Raw genomic sequence first — 25840 nt, 5'->3', positions numbered from 1 at the left:
CAGCGTGTTCCCTCACGGCACTGACTGACTTTGGAGTGACCAGTAAGTGGCTCTCGAGATTTTTTTAAAAGAATAAATGCAATTTCAAACAAATTATCCAGAAGAATGCAACTATTTGAAAATTCACCCTCTGTATATGACTGGGCTTACTTTGGGCAGCAATTTCACCAGGTCTCACGCAGCATCCGCTGGAGAACTGAACAGGGTGGGGGTGTGGGTGGTATGGCCACACTCTACCTCTCTCCTTTGTGCACACTGGTTCCCATTCTTGGAAGCATTTCAGAGCATGTGGCAGATGGCCTGAGGCCTCTAGATGACACCTTACCTAGCAATGGCAAGGCTGAGGCTTTTTCCAAAGAATATCCTTTCAAAATAACTCTCAAAGATAACAAGAGTAGGTGCCCTTAGCCCAGGAGGAGTCCAGACTCACACTATTGAAGATCTGCAAACCGTCATGGCCGCCCGACACGTATATCCTGCCCTCAAAGACTGTAACCCCTGCAGCACTGCGATTGGAGCTCATCGGGGTCACCACAGTCCACCTTCAGGAAAGAGGCAAAGTAGAAGGGGAGCCATGAGATTTGGTGTTCCTGTCCTCCCAAGACAGCTTAGAAGGATTCAGGGGAACTGTGCTGTGTTCCGTCTCACCCTGGACAATCTCCCCACTTCTTATTGCCTCCCACACCACCTCTGCTAAGGGCTCACTCTGGCTGCCGCCTCTCACTTTAAGCTTCGGGCCCATAGCTGGTCATCTCTGCCGGCACTCAAAATGAGCATTGCCCAAGCAAGACCTCTCTGACAGATCTGCTCCTCCATCACACTCCCTGGTCTCAATAATGGGACCACTAGCTACCTAGTTGCTATACTTATAATCTCAGCATTTTTATGACCTCTTCTCCATCATCCTCAACATTCTGTGGTCACCACGACCCCCCTGGTTTGCTTCCTAGTCACTGCTTGTCCCCATCCCACTACTGCTGCCCTAGCTCTGGCCTCTCACTGGACCACTGCAACAGTCCCCTTACATGTGGCCTGGCTTTCAGACCATCCCCATTCCGATCCTGCACAGCACATCCTCTAGTGAGGACTCCTGTTTCCTCTAAGGCAGACTCCAAGTTCCTTAATGTGGTTCTTTACCACTTGGTCCTCATCCACTTTCCAGCTTTGCCTCCTGCCATGCGCCACCCACACCTGCTCCTCAACCACAAACAGCTCTTTCTTATCTCCAAGCCTCTCTTCCTGCTGTCCCCCCACCTGGGATGCACGTCTCCCACTATCCACAATGGGTCTCCCCTTAGAAGACACCTCTGCAACCTGACTCTCCCCCGAGCTGTGGGGAAGATGAGAGCCCTCCCCACTCTGTGCTCAAGAGCTCTAGACATAGGCACCCAAGGGAGGACAATCACCTTGTGCTGTGGCCCCAACAGACTAGGTATTACTTAAGGATCTGAGACCCTGTTCGCTGCCCGATACATAGTAAGTTGGTTAAGTGAATGGAATATTGGCTTAAAAGCACTGTGATGAATCCATTCTACTAATGTGCTTATATTGGTATAGTATAAGCAGATTCAAATACTGAAATGAAGAACTCGGGCTAACCTTGCCAGTGTTTTCCAAAGAGTGTTCCGCAAAATAAGCCCACCAGATGGTGACAGGTGTTAGATAAAATGAAGTTAAAGAGGTTTCTCTGCTGCAGAATTTTTCAGTCTTTAAAATAGTCATATGTATTACGGGAAGATGAGGCCTCCGGTGGTACAGACATCAACGTTTCCCTAGCTTCTCTGAGTATTTGAAACGTAACTTTTTTTTTCCAAATCCTATCTTAACCACTTTGGAAAGTGCTGTTCATGTCTCATCCCCTTTCACCTGCATTTCTATTAAAATGCGCTGATTTAGTTAAGAGGTACAGAGCATTAATAAATGTTTCCAAGTATCTAAGCAGACTGTTTTTAGAATTTATTTAATCATTCATTCATTTAACCAAAGGTTATTAAATACCTATTATATGCAAGGTACTACAGGGGCTAAATAGGTGAGATATTCCCTATCCTTGAGAAGCATGATTAAAAGACTGCAGTTCTGATTTTTCATACTCTGTTTAGCAAGCTCCAGTTGCCCCAGGGGAGCTGGAGTCCTTACTTGTCCGTCTCAGGTGAGTAGGCCTCCACAGAGTTGAGAGAAGAGTTGCCATCATAGCCACCACAGACGTAGATCTGCCCGTCCAGCACGACCGTCCCCATGGCACTGAAACAGAGGTGTCATCCCGATGGGCCTCAGACTTCTTGGGGCAACCTCTCACGCTCACTGAGAAGTAAACCTAGCCCCCAACTGCCTCTTTCTACAACAGACCTAAATCCCAGGAATGTGACTAAGCAAAGTGTAACACTGAGGGGAAAGGAGCTGCCCTGTGGTTCCTCTTGCCTCCCGCCCCCCTGCCTGGGGTTACTTCCTCTCCCTCCTCCTCAGTCCCTGATAAGCTCATCTTCCGCCCTGCCGTGCTCAGGGTCTGATTTACCTTTAAGGCCCAGGTCAAATTCCTCTCTCTCCTCCTCCAAAAGCCATCCTGGATCCCCCAGCAAGAATTACTCCCTCCCACCCCCACACTCCCAGAGCAGCTCCTTTATCACAGCTCCTGTCAGTCGTCCATTGGTTCAGCACATTTTCATCAGGCCCTCATGAGGCACACCATCCCACGCACCAGGTTTAGAGAACTGAGCAAGCCAGACTCCTGCCCATGGGGTACCAGGAATCGACCTACCACCTCTTAACAAGTGGGGACCTCCTGGAAGACTGGGGTCTCTATCAGTGCGACCCTGACAGTACTTAGTGTGGTGCTTTGTACGTAACAAGCCCTCAACATGTATTTGTTGTGTTACCTTGATTTCCCCACTCAATTCACTATAAAGTTTGACAGACAACTTTTCATTACATACATGGCCCTGCATGTCCCCTAATCTGTCTTAGCGGGTGAGGCAACAGCTTCTGTTTGTTTCGTACTTACTACACACATCAGGTGCTCCACACTTGCTATTTTCCACTCTCACCACATCCTGCATGAAGCATCACCATCACCACTGTATAGATGAGTAGCTGTGGCTTGGGGAGTCTGGGCTATCCTCTCAGGGCTGCCCAGAGAGAGGCATGCCTTAGATTTCAATGACACAAGTCTGCTTCCCACACTGTTCATCATGCCAAGCTCTCTTAAGAATCTTCTACATAAAGCCTCATGAAAAATTAAACATGAATGCCAAGCTGCCCAATTCACTGTTTTCAAACCTGATGCTGGAGAAGATTAAAAATGAATCTGGGTGTCTAACAAATAGGAAAATAAACTATACCAGGCTTTACAGTCCCCTTTCAAAAGTATACAGCAAATCAAAGTGATCCACACGATGTCCCTGAACCAGCCTGAAAGAGGAAAAGGACCTGCCTTGGGAGAGGACTGTGGGAAGGTCACAAACTCACTAGACATGTCACTATCCTTCTAGAAGTGGACAAAAGTAACAATTTAGGAGTTCAACAAAAATGTGAGAAAGAATTGAGAGGTGCCACAAAACTGTGTGAGATTAACTATTAACGAAACGGTAAAGACAGTGTGAAGAGATAAGGGGAAGAAATGCTGACCAATGTGGACTGGAGTAAGGCATGGGAGAAGGCTCCACGCAAGCGGCCTGGAAGACTGGAGAAGGACAGGGAATGACGGCAGAAAGGAGGCTGTCACCAACTGGCAGGACAGAGGGTGTGTGGTTCATTAGGGGAGAAGTGACTGTGAACATTTTAAGGTAGCCTGTAATTTAAAGGGGACGAAATGGAGCTGGGCCCACGCTACTAATAACAGGGCATTAACCACAGTGAGGGAAAGGGCTACCCGGAGAGCTCCTCCCAGACAGCACTCCAAACCCTGCGACATCGCAGCTAGCAAGTGGCCCAGAGCAGACACACAACGAAGAACAACTGATTGCCATCAAAGCGAAAAAGGCCCTCCTGGTTGGGGATATATATGGAGCAGTGAGTCATTCGAGGATACAGAAAGCTGCAAAGTATCCAAGGAGCAAGAAGGGGAAGCACGGAGGCAGAGGTGGGGGGGAGGGAAGGAACCACGAGAGTGTAGCTTACGGCTTCGGGAGGAGCAGATCTTATATACATATTTTTTCTTCCAAAAACGAAGCTACTTTGGCCTTTTGTGAATCTTACTGGTACAAAGGCAGATTCCTCCCTGCTCAAGGCCACAAACAAACACTACTGAACGTGATACACCATGTGTATCACGGACCATGTGTGACAGTTTTGTGTGACAGTTTCATGTGGCAAAGGACTTCCACACTGAAACATGACTTTTCTTCCTGACCACATGCAGTGACTTGATCTTTTTTTTTGGTGGTCACGTGATCTTACAAGTAGAAAACCCAAATCATGGCCAGACAAAGGGGTCTGTAAGGCAAATACTTAGACGAGAGAATTACAAAGCAGAAAGGCCTTTAAAGGGCAACTGGTCCCGTGGTTTTCGAACTGCCCCTTTCAAAAAAAATTTCATTTAACTTTTTCCCCCTGAAGTTGGGCATATGTCAAGGAAGCTCAATACATAAAAGGGATAAACGCAGAGCTGTTCTGGTTAAACGGGTAGGGGGCCTTGGATGGCTGTCCTATTTTCCCTTAGTTTCGGAAGAGAGACATCAGAGCGTCATCTGAAACCACGATCTGGGGGCTTCCCTGGTCGCGTAGTGGTTAAGAATCTGCCTGCCAATGCAGGGGACACGGGTTTGAGCCCCAGTCCAGGAAGATCCCACATGCCATGGAGCAACTAAGCCCGTGCGCCACAACTACTGAAGCCTGTGCGCCTAGAGCCCATGCTCCACAACAAGAGAAGCCACCGCAATGAGAAGCCCACGCACCGCAACGAAGAGAAGCCCTGGCTCGCCGCAACTAGAGAAAGCCCATGTGCAGCAACGAAGACCCAACACAGCCAAAAACAAACAAACAAACAAAAAAAACACCACAATCTGGTGCGGCTACCCCAAGGGTGGGAGAACACAGAGCCTGTCCAGTTACACTCTCCCCCTCCAAAGCTCCTGCCGTCCAACCATGACAATACCCCACACAGGGCTGACATAAGGAAGGATGCTGCCAGTCACTTTGGCACTAAGAAGACTAAATGGAAGCACTATGTTTTCTTACTCAGGAAATGTGAGCAGGAGGAGACAAGTGGCTGGAAGGCGTTAAGAGACATAAATTCAGGACTTCCCTGGTGGCGCAGTGGTTAAGAATCCGCCTGCCAATGCAGGGGACACGGGTTTGAGCCCCGGTCTGGGAAGATCCCACATGCCACGGAGCAACTAAGCCCGTGCGCCACAACTACTGAGCCTGCGCTCTAGAGCCCGTGAGCCACAACTACTGAGCCCACGCGCCTAGAGCCTGCGCTCTGCAACAAGAGAAGCCACCGCAATGAGAAGCCCGCGCACCGCAAGGAAGAGTAAGGCTGGCCGCAACTAGAGAAAGCCTGCGCACAGCAACGAAGACCCAATGCAGCCAAAAATAAATAAATAAATTAATTAATTAAAAAATTTATTTAAAAAAAAAGAGAGAGACATAAATTCGGTCCACCTCACAACTAGCTGTGTGCTCATGCCTGGGGGACGTGTGGCATCCAGAAGTAAAGAGCACTGCTGTGGTTCACACACTCCCTGGTAGTGAAAGCACATGTGGGGCAGGGATCCTGGGGGAAAGAAAGTATAAAGAGGAACACCTCGGATTCCCTTTTATGACTAATAAAGTTAAATCCTCCTTATTCTTCAGGTTTCAACTTTAATCTCACCTCTTCCCTGAAATCTTCCAGACGTTCCAGTCCAGCTTCTCTCCTGCCTCGCGTCTTCCATAGTACAAACCTTTAGTCCTTCCCTGGCACTTAAATAATAAAACTTCCACACGTCCCTGTCTTCCCTGTCTTGTCTCCCCAAGTTCCTCAAAGGACAAGGCAGGGGTTTTACTTTTAAGCAGATGGGGGCTGGCTTCCAGGAGGTACGGGCAGTGGCTGGCCTGGCTGCAGGGGATCCCCAGGCTGAAGCTAGCGTCTGCTTTATAATGTGCTCTGCTTGTCTAGCATGGTGTCCCCCAGATGCCTGGTGTGTATGCTCAGGACGTACAGACCGGCTCCCACAATACCTTCTCTTGCTATTCATGCTCCCCACTCGGGTCCACGTGTCCGTCTCTGGGTTGTAGACCTCCACAGTGCTCAGCCGCAGCTGGCCGTCATACCCCCCGATGGCATAGAGGAGTCCGTTCACCACGGCCACACCGACACGGCTGCGGGCTGTGGTCATGGGACGGCACTTCTCCCAGCGATTGGCGATGGGGTCGAACACTTCCACCACATTCAGGGAATCACCTGCATAAAAATTTGCTACTCAAATTAAAACAAATGAGACCGCTCGTTTAGATCACAGCTGTTGCGCAATGATTATACGGAATGTTCAACTTCGTCCTATCAGCTCTTCCCGCAGAATTACTCAAGCCAGGAGGGCCCACTAAGAAACTGCAGCCATGATAACCTCAAACTTAATTCTTTAAGGAAAATCAGAATCAGACAGGAGGCATTTATTTACTTTCTAGAGAAGGCAGTTTTAAGTTGCAAGGAGGTTCTTCACCTGCTTAAAGGCAAAGGTGAAGGCAAACGGATCCACTATTTCCCCGACACAGAGCATGAGATGGCCTCCAATGCGACTCTCACTTCCTAGCGGTGACCCTGGACAAGCTGCTTTGTATCCCCATCTTCTGTTCTCACATGTGAAATAATCTCCATAGCAGAGTTCCCATGAGGATTAAATGATATAATATGTAAAACACCTAGCATAGTTCTAGAATATACCAAGTGCTCAATAAACAGTAGTCACAGTAGCAAGGAATAATAACTCCAACCCTACCATTTTCATCAGTTTTTTAAGTCAAATAAAATAACCCCCTCCCTGTTTTATTCTGCTTTGGGACACTCAGCACCTGCCACACTCTAGCGTTTACTAGTTGAGGACTTACCTTTTCCAGGTCATATGGTTAACAAGTAGCGGAGGCCAGTACCCACCTCCCATTAACTTTCAATTAAAAACGAAACTGCCGAGGACTGCCCACCAGCTCCCCACCTCCCACAACCTTGTAAAAGGCCTGGACTTCACATCTGAGGTGACGACTCCCTGTGCCACTGCACTGCAAGGATTCAGGTGTCTCCACTGCCCTCTCCTAGATCGCTACTGCCCTGCAGTGGTGCCTGGGGTGGGCAGGAGTGTGGGTGCCCCATGGAGGTTTCCTGAAAACTTGACTGTATGATACAGGAACTGCCAATAACACATGGACTACAAGGCATGTGGGTTTCACTGGAGGTAAGAGGTGAAGAGTAAAAAGTATTGATAGTGTAGACCATGCGTATTTGGAGAATCTTCCTTCTTATGGTGACACTCTCACAGTCTAAGCCCAGAGATCCACATGACCGAATGTGATTAGCCTGGTAACAGAAATGGGTCTCTGATTATATCCTATCCAAAGCTGAGTAAATCCCATAGGTGACGTGATATTAGGGGAAGAGTGCGGGCTCAGGAACCAGGACCTGAGTTCTAGTCCTTGCTCAGCCAAAAGACTTGTGTGAACATAGCTAAAGTTCTCTGGGCCTCGATTTCCCCATTGTGAAGGAAGGGGGGCCAGGCCTCCGGGGTTTCTAAAGGTCCCTTTCGCGCTGATATTCTGCTTCAACGGTATTAATATCTGACATGCGCTAACTGCAGAACAATTATATAAAATCAAGAGGGATAAAGGTGGTGACATGCAAGGGGGAGGAAGCAGAGGGCCAGGCTAGATTGTTCGGTGCTTCTTCAACCACGGCATCCAAGACAGGGCTCTACAAAGGGGAGCTGCAAGATACCTGCTGAGTTGAGGCCCCCCACGGCATAGATGAGCCCAGCAATGGACGTGCAGCAGCGAGGCCGAGTTCTGAAAGCTGGCAGGTGGGGCCGGCGCTCTGGCATGAGGTGATAGTCCTTTGCTTCATCTACCAGGTCCCTGGAATAAAGTTCAAGATGCTAGGACAGGAGGTATTCTCTCCACTTGGCCCACATTTGTAGGTCTGAGCCTGGCTCCTCCAACCACAACTGCAGGGGAAACATGGGAGGAGAAGCCTTCTGGAAGGTTTGGTCTCAAAGAACCCAGGTGAGTCCAGGGGAAACTATACACAGCTATTGGGACGTGCTCAGCATTGGAGGGGCAAGATGAGCAGAGCCCACCTCTGTTAGTTTAATAGAAGAAATACAGGGTGTTCCCTAAAATAGCTAGCCTTGGGGAGGTTCAACAAGCTGCTTGCATCCTGTTGCCACTCAGACCCAGCTCTTCCTTCCCATCCCTATGGCGCACACCCAGCAATTAACCATCTCACCTGCACTGTGGCAGCAGAAGCCAACTGCTCCTGAGAGATCTCCCTGCCTCCAGCCCCACCCCTCCCTTCCAGCCTCCACACTGGGGTCCAAGCTGGTTTTCTAAGACCCTTCGATAACTACCCACTGCCTACAGAACAAAGCTCAAACTCCCCAACGGCACCCTTGAGACTGCTCATCACAGGGTCTCAGCTACCTCCAGACACACCTCCACCCCTCCCTGACACACACACTTTCACGCTGCGTGGACCACGCCACTGACTTCTTCCTGAACCAGCTGTGAATATAAGGAGCAGTTTGAAGGAAGATGCATATTTTCCTCTGCTGCTCTACTTTTATAACAACCCTTCTACAGGGCTGCCGTCTCCTGGGCTGTTTTGGTGGCTCTGCTGCACCCTGTTGTTTTTGATTTACTCTGGGTAACAGTTTTGCATGCTGCTAAACATGTCCCACCCCTGCCCATCACTGTAGCTGGGCAGACCCACCTGAGGCCAGCACACTGACTAATGTTTACTGAAGAGGATGAGGAACCCCAGGAAGTCACCAGTAAGTCAGCTGCTGGTGTGGACAGGGTCCGGGCAGGCAGTATAGACGCCTGTAGGTCCATAAACAGCTCAATGGAAGGAGATGCTAGAAAATCCTCAAATAACTTAGGGGAGGAAGCCCCTTTTGCTTTGATGCTCCTATGCGGCACATTTCTTTGCCCAAGGTGAGAGACTCGGGCTCTTCCAGGTTCTAGACAGAAGGCAGATCAATCTGTGTGCTGTGAATTAAGAACAACCACTCCAAATCCTTCCTCCCCCGAGCTAAGTGGCCAAGTTCTCTTCTCCGTCCAGACCCTCGGCATCATTCTTGTGCAGGCCCACCTCTGCTCACCTGCATTTGTGGCAGCAACGCACCAGGTCATCCTGCTGCACTCGGTCTGACAGGAACTGGGGCCGGCAGAGGGGCAGGCGGATATTGGACAGCAGCTCAGGCAGGCAGGGTCCCCTCTGCTCCCGGTCGTATCTGACCCAGGCCAACACGGCCTCAAAGACCTGCCACAACAGAGAGGGGAAGCTCTGGCAGCAACTCCTCCACCCAGAGGCCACACCCCTGTACCCCCCAATCTCAAACCCTCTGCTCCTTATACTGGGCCCACCAATCTTTCCTCCTACTTGTCTCCTGAATCCACTGTTTTCTCTCCACGTCCCCAGCTACCCCATTCAGTCCACTCTCTTGAAAGGCAAGCCTAGGTTACTGCAACACCTTCCTGGCTTTCATTATGACTTCCTAACGAAAACCTGTCAAAGCTTCCTTCTTCCTTCCTGTACTGTAACAAAGTGCTGTTGACCTTCCCTCCCACTGCTCCTGCACCCTCTTCTCTAGCCAGGCCGGCTATCCCCTTCACCTCGAATGCCCCCATCTCTTCCTTTCCATCTAAACCCATTCCCATTTCTTTTAAGGCCTGGATCCAGATCCGTGTTCTCCAAGGAGGCTTCCCTAATGGCTCTGGTCACAAGGATATCTCCCTCTAAAGCCCCACAGCCCTTGTAGAATGTATCACTGCAATAGATGTGAGCTGCCCTGGGTCATATTACCTAGCGGAAGAGCCAGGGACAGAACCCCTTGCTCTTGGGATGGGGCTCTTTCCTCCAAATCTCAGAGCCCTCACTGCTGAGCCCAGAGTTCACTTTTCTAACGGTCACTAATACGGAGGGGTGAGGACTCTTCAGACGTTAAGGAAATGAGCTGAGTTGGGACTAACATCCCAACGGCTTGCCTCCTGGAGCCTGGGGCTCCTTCTGCCGAGGCACAGCTTCATGATAGGCCAGGACTCATGACCAACTGACCAGAGGAGCAGAGGCCTTGCCGCAGTGGTGCTCTGGGTGCCTGCAGGGCCAGGTCCAATTCCCCCCACATCCGACGCCCTTCACTGCCCAGCCCTCGTCACCCTCTGCTCAAAGAAACATTGACTCACTGTCCTCTTAAGACAACTTGCACCACACTTTTGTTGAACAGAAAGGATGTCCTTCACTCTTCTCCGGCTACTAACACCCTACACTCTCATTTAATCTTTTCTTGACCGCTCCAAGAAGATGTCTTCTTTGTCCTCAGAGGACCCTGTGATCACCCACACCTCACCTTGCCAATAGCTTCACTTCCTCTTCCATGCAACCAACTCCACTTAGCCTTGGGCATGGCTCCCTCTCAGGTCCCCGGTGGCCTATTTCCTCACCTTTCTCTCACCCGACATGGATTCCAAGGGTCATTATTCCCATGCTAGTCTCCTATCTCTCTTAATCACACTTACCTGGAAAAAAATCTGTACCCTGGTGAAGTCCAGCTCTTTATATCCAATTCACCCCCAACCCTGCACCAGTATATGCAGCTGATAGAAAACACACAACAGGGCTGACCAGCTCACATTGAACTTGTGACTGAAAATCTCATCTGGCCCTGCTTCCTATCCAGCCCTCTCCATTTCCCGAGCTTCGTCCATTTACTCTCCCCCTTTCCTAGAGGACTGGTTCATACCTTTTCATCTCTCCTCAAACGTCTAACATTCCTCCCTCATCCTCACTCTCAGCTGAGAACACAGAAACAAACAAGAAGAGAGTGTGAAAAAAACTCCCAGCATCTCCCTTCCCACCCATCCTCCCCCTGCGCTGGGCATGTGCTCTCCTTCTCCCTCTTGTGGCCGTGGATGTGAACAGCCTAAACTCCTCTCAAACACACACCCCGTGCCCTACACTCTGTCTCTTCTCACTTACCCCAGGACACCACTCTCCCTTTTCTCCTACATTACCAATTCTTCCCTCTCTTCCGGAAAATTCCCATCAGCAGTCCAACTGTACTGTAATTTCTCTCATCTTAAAAAAAACAAAACCCTCTTGACTTCATATTCCCCCCCAGCAACTGCCCCCACACTCTACTCTCCTTTAGAGTAAGACTCTTTCAGAAAGTTATCTATGCTCATTTCCGGTTCACAGAAACATTATTTCTAATAGTAAATTTTGGAAATAACCTGAACATTGAAGAATGAGGGTCACAGCATTGATAAAAATCAGCTGAATATTATTTAGACACTAAAATATGTAAAAAGTTTTCATGAAAAATGCATATGGTATGATAAAGCAAACCCATTATAAACAACAGCTGCACACACACCATGATCTACATTTTGAAAAAAGTAAAATAGAAAACAAAGGTTAGAAAAAGCAGCAGCCCCCATGTCACATCTGGACTGCTCTACAGACCTGCTCCTCTGATTTCACATTCAGCTCATCCCGAGACACCAGCTCAAGCACGTCTTCCAGGGGCAGGGCCAGGAACTCTTCCGACATGGACACCTCCACAAAGTGCTGGTGGATGAAGCTGTTGGCCGCGTCGTATAGCACAGCACACATCATGGTCTCAGCAAACTGGCGTACACCCAGGCAGTTTTTGGGGTGAAGCCTTTGGCGTAAAAGAAGATAACAAGAAAAAAGTTAGAGGAAGAATGTTATCTTTGATCATTCTCAAGTTGGTTCTGGGTAGAGTTACAGAATGGAAAAAAAAAAAAAACAAGCTCTGCCCTCAGCTTTAGTGGAAACCCCCTGTGTGACATCAGGTGAGCTTCTCTGGGACTCAACTTGTAAAGGTATAAAAATAAGGCAGGGGCTTTCCTGGTGGCGCAGTGGTTAAGAATCCGCCTGCCAACGCAGGGGACACGGGTTCGAGCCCTGGTCCGGGAAGATCCCACATGCCGCAGAGCAGCTAAGCCCGTGTGCCACAACTACTGAGCCTGCACTCTACAGCCCGCGAGCCAGAACTACTGAAGCCCACGCGCCACAACTATTGAAGACCGCACGCCTAGAGCCCGTGCTCCTCAACAAGAGAAGCCACCACAATGAGAAGCCCGCACACCACAACGAAGAGTAGCCCCTGCTCGCCGCAACTAGAGAAAGCCTGCGCGCAGCCAACGAAGACCCAACGCTACCCAAAAAAAAAAAAAAAAAAAGGCAGATTATCCTCAAAGGAGCCTGCCTCTTGGGCCTAGTGCTCCGTGTGTCTATACGGAGTGAGCTCTCTGGGAAGTCCTGGGAAGCAGCTCTCAGGAGAGAAGAATAGAGCACATACTGGAAAACTTTGCTTTCTTTCAGTGGTTGACATTCTTGATTGAATGTCCACCTCTGGTCACCGGGAAGGCCCTGAAGATGTAGAATGAGAGTTTAAACCACATGGAGAGATGACTTCTTTAATATCAGGACCCTTACACTTTTTTCTTTCCTTTTTTTTTTTTTAAACAAAAAGAGGCTCTATGGGCCTGACTATTCAGAAAACAGCGGCAGCTATCACTTATTTGGCACCATCAGTGAGTCAAGTACTTTGCCAGGGCTTCTAGACACATTCTCCAGGATCTTTTAAACAACACTCAACAATAGTAATTGCTCTCATTTTTAGGTGGAAAACTGAGGCTCGGAGAAACTAAGAAATGTGCTCATTGTCCCTCTACAAGCAAGTGATGGTGCTGAGATTGAACTCTGGCCTTTTGTGCACATTCCCACAGTCCCAAGACAGACCTGCACTCATCAGGGCCAGGGAAACCCAGGGTAAATTCTGACCCTGCCACAATGGGCAACTTGGGTGGATTCCTTAGGTTCCTCAAGTGTCAGTAATAGCCTCGCCTAGAAAAAGGTGATGACAACAGCTACTCACCTCCGAGGGCTGTGGCCATGACTAAGTAGGAATGTAGGAAATGCATCCGACATGGTGCTTGGTATGAAGTTAGCTTCTGGTTTAATTTTTATTATGGTTGTTTTTCTTACTACTATTACACCTGATAAAATTCCAAATGAGCCCAATGTGGTTCCAAAATCTTGGTGACAGCAGTGGACCATGGGGGATATGGCTTTTCTTATTTTAATTTTGTGACTGACAATCTTGTGGTGGGAGATGGTACATATTAGATTAAAATTGCCCAGGTTTACTCTTCGTTGTGAGAACGCTTTCTCTTCCCCCTCTCCCCCATATTGATTTAAGGGTTACAGTAAGCTATACTTACTAATCAATATTCACCATTGCCCACCCCCAGTAGCAGACCTGTCAGGGACTGAAAGGGCAGAGCATCTCAGGAGCCTGGCTTTATGACTAGTCTAAATTCTGCATAGCTGTTTTTTCGTTCCAGCCTAAACTTGCTCTGTCCATTGCTTTGGAAACCTAGGCCATTTCCAAAGGCCAAGGAAACATAAGCATTGAGCACCCCTGAGCAAGCAGCATGGCCAGGGAGAAATATGGGACTCAGGGTCAGAATGTCAGCTCAGTCATCTGTCAAGTAACGTTAGCCTTTCTCCTCGTTGAGACTGGTTAAAAGCACGTATGGCAGATCAGATACGAGAAGAGACCCTCCCTGGGCCTCTACAGCATGTGCTTCACTCATCCCTACTGCTCTGACATCAAGTCAAGAGGAGGGTTCAAATGCCACGGACAGGGAACTGGATAGAGTCCAAAGACGCGGGAAAGGATGATTCACTTTGCCGACTGGCACACATTTCCCTCCTTTCCCTCCCAGGTTAGGATTCCTGCGCCTCACCTTTGGTTGTCTTTGACTGGCTTGGAATAATTGAGCACAAAACACACTTTCCACTGAAATGGGCTTTCACATCTAAGAGGGTAGGATGTGGGGAGCCTGTCTGTAAGCCAACTGGTGGAGAAAAAGGAGGGAGAGCTGCCATGCAGGAGAGGGGAGCATTCAGGAGAAGGAGGAAGACAAGAGGGACAATAACCCAAAGGGCAGACAGAGACCCATATCTGTCAACAGCCACTTCACAACCTCCTTCCTTGCTGACACAGCTTGACCATGATAAGATGTAATGCTTTATCGGAGGTAGGAAGCAGTGACTTGAATTAAATAAGTTATTGGCTTGGTTCATTGATGCATCTGATGTTCTGATCCAGTTCTGAGAGAAGAATTTTGGAAAATACACACCTCCAATCTTCACCTAAAAACAAGGAGGTCCATTCATCTGAAGGCTGGAAAAGGAGCCACAGAAAAAAATCAACCCCAACCTCATGGGAAAAAAAAAAAAAATCAGCAGGCTGAATATCTAACAGGCAAAGTGGCCTCAGGAACTACTGCTCTAAGAACTCTGACGGCTTTGCAGCTTTTCTGTGCTCAGTCATGCCCTGTCCTTTTCACTACCGCTCAGGATGGTTTCCCTCAAGTCTTTAGTAATCAAACCTTGAAACTGAAGGGCCCACATGCTTGTCTTCAAGAACACACAGGAAGGGGGCAGCTGGGAGACTCCATCACACTCTGCAGCCAGGCTCAGGGAGAACCACCCCCAGGAACACAGGCAGTGATGGTAGCTATTGAAAAGAAAACAGAAAGGCCAAACCTCTGGGGCCTGTGGCAGAGAATAAAAACAGGAATAAGGTGTGAGTTTAGGCTTCAGAAGGGGGCTCCCAGTGCTGAAGAGAAAAATGTCAAGGACAGACTCAAAACATCAGGCTTTGTGCTTAAAGTACCTTTTCCTAATATGTCACTGGTGCATGTAAAAACTGCACTGGTCTAAAAATCACTTTTCTAAGCATCTTTTACATGACACTACTTTATAATAGAGCCTGGATCCAGTGTCGACAGTGAGGAACTCAAAAGCCCCTAGGTGGAGCTGTTGTCCCATTGTGAGAATGGCCAACTTCATCCTTTCCACAGGGCCTTACTTAGTCATTCTCCAAATTCTGTGGAAATACAGAGATGAACCAAGTCCAGTCTGTGTCCTTAAGCTTGCAAATGAGTAGGACAGTGTGTGCCCTACAGCCCATCACACGCAGCTCTCTAGCCTGACCCAGAAGGCACCCTAAGGCAGGTCAAGCCAGGCTCTGGGGCTGCACTCACTACGTGGTCTCCAGCTGCAAAACCCGAACAGGACCACCTACCTCCCAATGAAACCAGCACAGAGTGCCCCTGCGTGTTAGCATCATTACCACGGTCGTTAAGACCACCTGCACACACAGCAGTGCTCACTGATGCCTGTGAGCACCACACAAGCAGGATGTGGACCGCAGGCAGGGTCCACAGAGCTGCTAAGTGAGTTGGGCTGGTGGAAAAGAAATGGGGGAGGGAGAAGTCGGCTCTAAGAGGGGATGAGGTTCAGGAAGCCAGGTCTGAGGCAGAGGAATGCTGGTCTTCAGGCCAGGGGCCTTGTGATCAGAGGAGCTCAGGTGGAGCCAGCCCTTGGAGAGACCACAGACAAGAGGGGCACTGTTCTGGTTTCTCCCTGCCTGTGTGTAGCCCAGCACTAACCCTCACCCCCAAGCCTCTAGTGGTTAAAGGCGGCTTTTACCTTGTGACTAAGAGCTCTGCCTCTTGAGGGGGAGGAAGAGCCTTCTTATCTGCTCAGTCCTCAAAAGGTCATAGCCAAGTGCTGGACACAGGTAGGGGTATAATCCATGGTCCTTACTCTAAAGGAGCATATAATGATTGCGCCCAGGGGACTGAAGGGGACAGAGAATTCCAGGAGGTGAAATTTGGGTGGGCTCTTACAGAGCAGAAGGAAAAAGGAAGGCCAAGAAATTCAAGGAGGGGGAAGGATCTAAACAAAGAGGAAGACAGCTGTGGAACAGTTAGGGAGCACTTAATAAATCTGGTGGTGGCTGGTTAGATTGGAGAGAGAGGACCAGAAGAAGAGGTACATGTCAGACCAAGGGAGAGTGCAGGCAAGGCTCCATAAATCATGTTCCTGAAAGGTTCACCCCCAAAGAACTGGGTACTGCTTGATACTGATTTCAAGAAAGCTTATTTCCGCAGAGTTATCTTCCCAGCTCACTCCCTTCATGAGACTCTCCATGCCCCCAAAGACTCAGCAAACTGGCAGGGGATCCCAGAAATGAAACGGTCTGCTCCCCAACACAGGCCAGGCCCATCACATCACCTCACCGTTCTCGGAGGAATGTGCAGCAGGCGTCTTTGATGCTCTGCAGCTGCAGGAAACTCGCCCCCATCAGCAACGACTGGACGTTTTGCTGGTCAATGGCAAGGTGGCCGTTGTAGGCAAAGTTGATCAGAGCTTCCAGGGCGCTAGAGGAAAGAGGAAAGATGCTCTTCAGAGATGGTGTTCAGCCCACAGGATACTCAGGCCCTAAGTAAGCTGACATTGTTACCTGAGGAACGGATGGGCCCCGCTCTCAAATACATTTAGCCCATGCCCTTTGAGAATCTACCTGAATGGAATAATTACTTCACCATAGCTATCATTCTACTTCTTAGGTTGTCTTTACTGCCCAAATGATTTTATTATAGAAGGTTCTGAAAAGACAAAGCAGTGACCCAGAATCTCACTACTGAGTCAACTGTAGTCATTTTTCTAGATTAATTTTCATTTCCTATTTGCCTGCATGCTTAAGTTGTATGGATATAATCATGTAATACTTATGAAGCCCTTTCCCATGTTTCTACACTGACTTCATGTTCAACTTTTTTTTTTTTCCTTTGGCCGTGCTGCACGGTTTGTGGGATCTCAGTTCCCCCCGACCGGGGATTGAACGTGGGCCATGGCAGTGGGAACGCTGAGTCCTAACCACTAGATCGCCAGGGAACTCCCCAAGTTTGACATTTTCAACGGCTTCTATACAGTAATCCAACACGTAAATGTGCTATAATTTATTTCCTTTATTGGTAAGCATAATAGCTATTATAAGTAACATTTTTGGATTATTTCTTTGGGATAAGTTTCCAGCCTGAGGTTTCCAACATTTTTTTCTGCCTTCCAATTCACACCAAGAATGAAATCCAAATTCTGTCTATAGGGCTGTATGTGGTCTGGCCCCTTTCCATCTCTCTGACCTCATCACCTTCCACTCTTTCCCCCTCACTCTATTCCAATATGCTGAACACACTCTCACTTCAGGGCTTTTGCACTGGCTACTCCCTCTGTTTGAAGGGCTCCTCCCCCAGATGTCTTGCTCCCTCACTTCAACTAAGGTCTTGGCTCAAATATCACCTCATCACAGAGGGCTTTCCTGATCACCCTGAAATAGCACAGACCCTCACCATCATTCGCTAGCCTTTACTCTGCTTTACTTTTCTCACATCACTTTCACTTCCCAGCCATATCATGTATGTATTTGTTTACTGCCAGATCGCCACTACTAGAAAGTTGGAATAATAAGAGGTGCTTTCTGTTTCATCTGCTATACCTCAGTACCTACAGCAGCACAGATCACAGGTGCTCAGTCTATCTGTTAAATGAAGCACTTGGACGGTGCATGGTGATTAGCATGGCTCTGTCAGACACAGACCTCAGAGATGAGAGTGTACAACTGCCCTTGGATATAGACACACTTCTATGTCTTTCATTACAAGTAGCTGGCCTGACATTGCACCCTGGCAGTGGGTATACAGATCCTCTCCATGTACTGGAGCAAATCACCTTCAATCATCCAGAAGGTACCATACAGTTTCCTAGCTCCTTTCCTTCAAGTTTTCACCACAGGGAGATTAAGACGTTAGGCAACAAATGACAGCTTACTGGCTAACATTTTGGAGTCATTGGTTTATTTATTGTCTCTCTCCCAACGAGAATCATCTTGCGTGTCCTGTTTGCTGCTGCATGCCCAGACCCCAGAACAATGCCAGGTACATAGTAGGTGCACAGTGGACCCTTGGATGTAGCCTAGGTTATAAACACACAGCCTCAGTTCACAGACTTGCAGTAAAATCTTTTAAGTCATATAAATATGCTTTTTTCCTTTCAAGGCCCAAAAAGGCATAATGTGGAATATGTTTATATAAAGTCTTCATACAGAAGTCAGGAAAGTATTTCTGTAAAGAGGGTCTAGATGTAAGGATAACTTTAAGTAAGTGCATAAATGATGCAATTTCAGGGTTTATAGTACTGCCTCCTGACCCTAAAATTCATCTAGGGCAGAATTTCTCAACCTCAGCACTAGTGACATTTGGGGCCAATGATTCCGTTATGGAGGGCTTTCTGGGACACTGAAAGACGTTTAGATGGGATAAACTCTGGGCTTGACCTCCTTGGACTTCAGTTTTCTTCTTTTCTTAATTTTACTTATTTATTTTTTTCGCTGCATTGGGTCTTCATTACTGCGCGTAGGCTTTTTCTATTTGGAGCGAGTGGCGGCTACTCTTCGTTGCGATGCGTGGGCTTCTCATTGTGGTGGTTTCTCTTGTTGCAGAGCATGGGCCCTAGAGCACACGGGTTTCAGTAGTTGTGGCACGCGGGCTCAGCAGTTGTGGCTCGTGGGCTCAGCACTTGTGGCTCATGGGCTCTAGAGTGCAGGCTCAGTAGTTGTGGTGCACGGACTTAGTTGCTCTGTGGCAAGTGGGACCTTCCCGGACCAGGGCTCAAACCCGTGTCCCCTGCATTGGCAGGCGGATTCTTAACCACTGCTCCACCAGGGAAGTCCCGGGCTTCAGTTTTCTCACCCATCAAATAACCATGATTTCTGCTACCTTCTCGACCTGCGTCATCCCATTAACAGCCAGTAGACACACATGGCTATTTAAAACTAAATTTATTATTATGTATTATTTATTTATTTATTTATTTTTTGGCCACACTGCGCAGCTTGCAGGATCTTAGTTCTCCAACCAGGGATTGAACCCAGGCCCTCGGCAGTGAAAGCATGGAGTCCTAACCACTGGACTGCCAGGGAATTCCCCTAAAATTAAATTTAAATGAATTAAAATTAAATAATATTTAAAATTCAGTCCCTCAGTCCCACTAGTCACATTTCAAGTGCTCAACAGCTACATGTGTTAGTGGCTACCAATTTGGAGAGGACAAACAGAACATCTCCATCGAGGGAGAAAGCTGGACAACAGTGGACAACACTGTTCTGGACTGATGGGAAGGGTAATGAATGAAGACACTTATTTGAAAGACTAATCTGCCAGCTAAAAAGGCTAGCACAGAAAAGTGAAGAGAATAATATACCACCAACTTTGTACCCAGTCCTAGTTTTAAAAACGTATCTTGGACTCTAGTTCCTATGAGACGTGTTACTCTCATTGAGTAAAAACACATCAAAACTCTCCTTATTTTAACCCTGTCTCAGGCCACTGGCTGAGGTTCTAGCTTGTTTACTGGTCACCTACTATGTGTGTGGAGCTGTGCTAGATACTGGGTCCTGCTGGAAGGCCCTCAAAGGGCACCAAACACAAGGCTGAAACTGCACCTAGAAAGCAGGTTGTGAAACCTGATGGAGGAATTTAGTACCTTGGGTCCATTCCTTGCATTACAATCTCATCCTGCTTGCACTCCATCATGTCATTTGTAAACATAGCGTGGAAATATGGGATTGAGGCTGCTAAGACGATCCGGTGAGCACTGAATTTGTGGTCCCCAATCTGCGGGCAAAGTAAAATACAAAGACAGATGTTGAGGAATGCAAATACAAAAACCCACCCTGCCCCTTCCACAGCTCAACTCTCTGCCCACTGGAGTGGTACTGAAGGCATCCCAGTACATGACAGCCGAGGTTTTTCATGGAGACCCTGAAGTATTTTAAACTCAACATACGCGGTTATAGTAGGAGAATGTAGACAACACATTTTCATAAGGTATTAAAATGGTTAAAAGTCTTTATTTATATGGCAATCTTCACTGCACCCCTCCAAACTCCCCCCACCAACTCAAAGACCTGATTTCTCGAACACTTTATCCTGATTCCAATTTTATTAGATGGCAGATGGAAGAGACAAACTGGCCAAGAACGCTGAAGCACCTAACAGTAGGCTCCTCCAGAAGAGTAAACAGACAGTGACAGGAAGAGATGAGGAGAAACAAGACCAAGCTTGAATAGGGGGTGCATGTGGGGATCAAGGACAGAGGCGGCATTGTGGGCCCAGATGTTAGGGGGTCCCTGGGCACCAACCAGGCTGTGGTAGACCACAAGGAGCCCAGAGTTCTCTAAGGAACATGACCCTGGCAGCAGCAGCTGGAAGGACTGGGGCTGTGGACTGGCCAGTGCTCTGCATAGCCCCCAGGGCTCATGTGGACAGAGGCAGACTCTCTCTCTAACTTGTACCAAATGCTCAGGAACACATCCTTAGCCTGGGGAGTTCCGTAAAGTGCTTTCCAACTATCTGCCAAAAGGATACTCCCTTTAACTTTGCCATTTATAGCTCCAAGACACATAAACATTTCCACTTCAGAATTTTCTACTCTTCAGAAAGAGAAAACAGTCTTTTTTTTTTTCTTCCCCTTCACCTAAGTTCCACATTAGTGAAATGTCAGAGCCATCTCACTATCTGATGCTCATCTCTTTGTGTCATATTTATTCAAGGATTCTAGCTCAGGTTCTGTCACTATGTCCTCTTTTTCACTGAACTTTAGGTTTATTATCTGTAAACTGTCCTTCAAGATCAAGCACACAACCATCCAAATACCAAAGGATCCTTACTAGATTCAGATTCTAGGAGTTCCTCATACAATCCATGTGTTGTTCTACTACCAGTGTTGGGGACATTACATGGCTGCATGCTTTGAGGGTTTTTCATAATTAAAAAAAAAAAATCACAGTAATAAATGCAAATATTTCTTAAAGTTGTTCTACAAGGCTTATAATGAAAACCAGAATTTTCTGGTTCCCTGATTTCTGCTCCCAGGGCAGCCACTTTCTTCTGGTATTTATCTCTATCTTTCTAAGTAATATGCCTCTAATATTATTTCTTGAATTTTCACTTTTAGTTATTACTTGTGGTAGTCAGCCTCCAAATAGCTCCCAACTCATCCCTGCCTTCTGGTATTCATGTTGTGCAGGCCCCTCCCACAATGTCTCAGGGTTGGTCTGTGTGACTGATGCAACGCAGCAGAAGTGATGATGGTATGTCACTTTAAGGCTAGGTCATAAAACACACTGCAAATTCCTCTAATTGCCTCTCCTGGATCACATGCTCTCAGGGAAGCCAGATAACAACATATCCTGAGGAGAGGCCCAGATGACTGCAGCCCAAGGTGACACCTGGACTGTAACCTCATGAGAGCTTCTCAATTCCTGACCCACAGAAACTGTGAGATAATAAATATCTGTTATTTTAAGTCACTAAGTTTTGGGGTAATTTGTTATGTGGCAAAATATAACCATTATGTTATGTATTTAATTCTTATGATGGAAGATTAGGATTTTGCTCTGACATACTCTCTTCACATACTACTCCATACTACTTCACATACTATCTCCATTTTCCCGTAGAATTATGCCAAATTTTGGTCAAATTAACATTAAGAATTGCATTATTAGATCTATGTGAATACTATTTGTAGCCAAGCCAGGATGTATACTATGATTACATTTCTTTGTTGGTATAATTTCTGTTTTCCCTGAAGATAATAATAAAGTGTAAAACTCCCTTTAATATGTTCCATCAGGTACCCTATCAGTTTGTTCTTGTGACATCCATACTGGAACTCTGTCTTTCTGGGAATTCCTTTCCCCTTGCCTATATTGGAACCCCTGTTTCCTGGATCCCATTTAGTCCTCTTTATTATTCCCTTGTTCTGGTGAAAAGTGTCTTCTAGCAGATCCTCCTAAGAAAGGGTGTACTATAAACTGTTTTTAACTCACAGCACTTCTTTCACCATATTTGTGGGCTTTGTTCTCACACGAACCAATTCTCCAACTTTCCAGACACCAACTGGTATCCTACAATTTAATTCAAATCTGACACTAACTACCTAGAGTAGGTTATAGGACTCAGGTTAAGGACTCAGTCCCACCAGACTGCCCCTGCTTCAGATGCTAACTGGGCCACTCATACTTCTGACCCATCAGCTATAAGGTCAGGGTGGGGGGGGGTCCCCAAAACCTCCTCTTCAGGTTTGATAATTTGCTAGAATGGGATTTTTCTGTAGGCATGACTGATTAACTCATTGGTGATTAACTCAATCTCCAGCCCCTCTCCCCTCCCCAGAGGCAGAGAGGTGGTGCTGAAAGTTCCAACCCTCTGATCACATGGTTGGTTCTTCTGGCAACCAGCACCCAACCTGAAGCTATCTAGGGGGCCCACAAAGAGTTACCTCATTAGCGTAAACTTAGCTGACTTCTCTTCTTACCCCTATCACTCAGAAAATTCCAAGGGTTTTAGAAGCTCTTGTGTCAGGAACTGAGAACAAAGGGCAAATATTACAACAAAAGATGCTCTTATTACCCCTACTACTCAGGAAGTTATAATGATTTTAGGAGCTCTGTGCCAGGAACCAGGGACAAAGACCAAAAACATATTTCTTATTATATCACAATATCAGAGGGCATATGCACAAAATGTCTGAAAATATCTTTATTATCCTTAAACTTGGGTGATAGTTTAGCTGGCTATAAAATTCTAAGTTGAGAATATTTTTTTCTGTCAGAATTTTTTGTTTTTTTGCCATGCCATGTGGCTTGTGGGATCTTAGTTCCCCAACCAGGAATCAAACCCATGCCCTTGGCAGTGAAAGCAAGGAGTCCTAACCACTGGACCGCCAGGGAGTTCACCTCTGTCAGAATTTTGAAGGTATTGTTCCACTGTCTTCTAGTTTGTGGCTTTTGAGCAAGCTAATGCCATTTTGAATACTAACGTTATATGACTATTCTCTCTAGAGGCTTTTGGGACTTTCTCTTTATCCTCAGAGATCTGCAATTTCACAGGGCTGTAACTTGGAGTTGGTTTTCTTTCATTCACTGTGCTGTATCAATCTACAGATATGATTTTAGTACTGAAAACATCTTTTCATACCATTTCTTTGATAATTTCCTCCTCTCTACTGTTTATTTCTTCTCAAATTTCCATTAGTCAGGTGTTAGACCTCTTGGAATGATCCTCTATAATTTATTTTATCTGTTCTCCCCAATTTTCCATCTCTTTCATTTGGTCTATCTTCTGGGAATTGTCTTTAACTTTACCTTTCAATATTTCTGTGTTGTATTTTTCATACTTGCTATCATATTTTTAATTCCTTTTTTTTGGGTGGGGCATGACATGTGGCATGCGGGATCCTAGTTTCCCGACCAGGGATCGAACCCGTGCCCCCAACATTGGGAGCGCAGAGTCTCACCACTGGACTGCCAGGGAAGTCATCATATTTTTAATTTCTAAGAGGTCTTGTTTTCTGGAGGTTCTTTTTTTTTTTTTTTAAGAATCTAGTTCATCTTTTATGCATGCAATATTTTCTCTAATCTCTCTCAAGATATTATAGTTAAAATCTTTCCTTCTTCTCCGCCCTGATTTTACTGTTTCCTGAGTTCTTTTCACCTCCATTTGATTTGGACTCTTTTTTTTTTCCCCCCTAAGGAACCATTTAGAGTTTCAGAACAGTACTTTTTATTTTATTATTTTTTGGCCACGCGTCATGTGGGATCCCAGTTCCCCAAACAGGGATGGAACCCGCGCCCTCTGCATTGGAAGTGCAGAGTCTTAACCACTGGACCGCCAGGGAAGTCCCCTGGACTCTGTCTTTTATGTTCTTTAAATGTCTCATGACACTTGGCTATCTGCTCATACTTTTAGAAGCTGTTTGAAAGCTCTGTGTATGGGAGCTAAGCTTGCCAACTTGTGGGCTTCACATTAGGGTGATCAGGCAAGAAGAATCTGCCATTTTATTGAGGATCCCCAAAAGTAGACAGTATCATTAAGACTTTTTCTCTGGGATTAAATTTATCAGAGAATGATCTTTCAGTCTCTTGCATGAGAGCACCTGCCTGCAGATATTCTGAAAACTGTGAGAAAGGGGAATGGTCCTATTAATCACTATATAGAACTTTGTCTTAAAGCCCCTATTTTCAGTTTTGCTCCATATTCCATCTCATCTTCTGTGCTTGGTGTGCCTCTGGTTCAATATCTAAGACTAAAATATCTGTCTCCTGAGAGAGTGGAGGAGGGGTTGTAGGCACCTAACTGCTTTTCACACAGACTTTCAACTAATCTTCCTGTTTTCAATATTTGGTTTCTCCAGTTCTGGAGCTATTCCAGGGTTCTGCATTACAAATCCTCTTTCTTGTTAGTTCCCCCCGACCCCTCCCTGCCAGAGCAGGCACTTTCAGTTCCTCTGGCCCACTAAGTTCATCATGCTTGCTTCCTGGCTTCAACATTCCGTTGACCTCTCATTTGCTGATCTCTCTTTTCCCTCTTACTATCATTTTAATGGAATTACAGGAGGAAATGAGGGCAAAATGTGCATTCAGTTTGCTGTGTTACACTGCTATGCATTTATTTTCCATCTACAAAGTAAACAGAAGACAAAAGAACAAGCTGTATGCGCACGAACTAGGTGACCTGATTTCCCAAAAAAGCTCAGCTAAAGAGAAGACAGGCCTATCTTGGGATATGCTAGGCAGATTACATCTGAATTCTGTGTTCAGTTAAGGGGAACAACTAATTTGTCTTCATCTAGAAGAGGGAGACCAAGATGGGAAAGGGTCTGGAAGCTACATCTTACGAGGAATGGCTAAAAGATAGATAATTTAGGGATGACTATAGCTGTCCTCAAAGACTAGAAGGGCTATCACATGGATGAGGGCAGATCTGGAAGTTACAAGGAGGCAGATTTTAGTTTATCACAAAGAATAACAGCTTATTACCTAAGAACATTTAGGGAAGTCCTTCACTGATTCTAAAACTATTAAGGGACCTTCCAATTCTACAATCCTAGGAAATACACTTTTGTGAAAAGCTTAAAAAAAGCCCAAATACTCTCACTGTACTCTTAGTTAAAAAAAAAAAAAAAAGAGATGATCATTTATGAAGTTCCTTTTGCTAAGTACCCATTACACATATTTTCCCATTTTAGTCCTCACAGCAACCCTCTGCATTAAGTAGCCACTGTGAATTCCATTTTATAGATGAGGAAACCAAGATTTAGAATTAACTTGCCCCAGTTAAGTAGCTATTATGTGAAAGAAAATTATACTTGAGTTGTTTACTGGTGGAGTTTGAGAGGGACCCAGTAAATAACACACCCCTCCCAGCTCAAGTTCTCAGCCAACTGGGAAATATTTAGAATTAAAAAATAAACTAACACACATAATAAAAGTATACAGAATTAAATACACACAGGTGAATAAAAGTAAAACTGGGCAAATCTGAATAAGAGTAGCTGATTGTGTCAATGTCAATATTCTGCTTGTGATGCTGTACTGTAATTTTGCAAGATATTTTACCACTGAGGGAAACTGGGCAAAGGGTACACGGGAATCTCACTGTTAATATTTCTTAACTGCATGTGAATCTACAGTTATCTCAAAATAAAAAGTTCACTATGGGCTTCCCTGGTGGCGCAGTGGTTGAGAATCTGCCTGCCAATGCAGGGGACGCAGGTTCGAGCTCTGGTCTGGGAGGATCCCACGTGCCGCAGGGCAGCTGGGCCCGTGAGCCACAACTGCTGAGCCTGCAGTCTGGAGCCTGTGCTCCGCAACAAGAGAGGGCACAATAGTGAGAGGCCCGCGCACCGCGATGAAGAGTGGCCCCC

At 46.6% G+C, this 25840-nt stretch overlaps 1 protein-coding gene across 2 annotated transcripts in view; it reads right to left on the bottom strand.

Moving 5' to 3' along the window:
* Positions 1-25840, bottom strand: part of KLHL18 (kelch like family member 18) — a 51180-nt gene that overhangs the window by 740 nt on the left and 24600 nt on the right. Inside the window, exons 2-9 of one of the 2 annotated variants that reach the window (XM_061196672.1) lie at positions 19613-19743; positions 16309-16449; positions 11648-11846; positions 9285-9445; positions 7904-8040; positions 6160-6382; positions 2140-2244; positions 431-542 (exon numbers count right to left, since the gene is read on the bottom strand). In XM_061196672.1, coding sequence (XP_061052655.1) covers positions 431-542; positions 2140-2244; positions 6160-6382; positions 7904-8040; positions 9285-9445; positions 11648-11846; positions 16309-16449; positions 19613-19743 — 1209 coding nt within the window. Of the gene's footprint in view, positions 1-430; positions 543-2139; positions 2245-6159; positions 6398-7903; positions 8041-9284; positions 9446-11647; positions 11847-16308; positions 16450-19612; positions 19744-25840 lie in introns of both variants that reach the window. The other variant, XM_061196671.1, reaches the window with a different exon arrangement.

Source organism: Eubalaena glacialis, chromosome 7, assembly GCF_028564815.1.
Source record: "Eubalaena glacialis isolate mEubGla1 chromosome 7, mEubGla1.1.hap2.+ XY, whole genome shotgun sequence".
In the NCBI taxonomy this organism is placed as follows: Eukaryota; Metazoa; Chordata; class Mammalia; order Artiodactyla; family Balaenidae; genus Eubalaena; species Eubalaena glacialis.
Note: the sequence above shows the minus strand (reverse complement) of the source record. Positions and strands in the feature narration are given on the sequence as shown.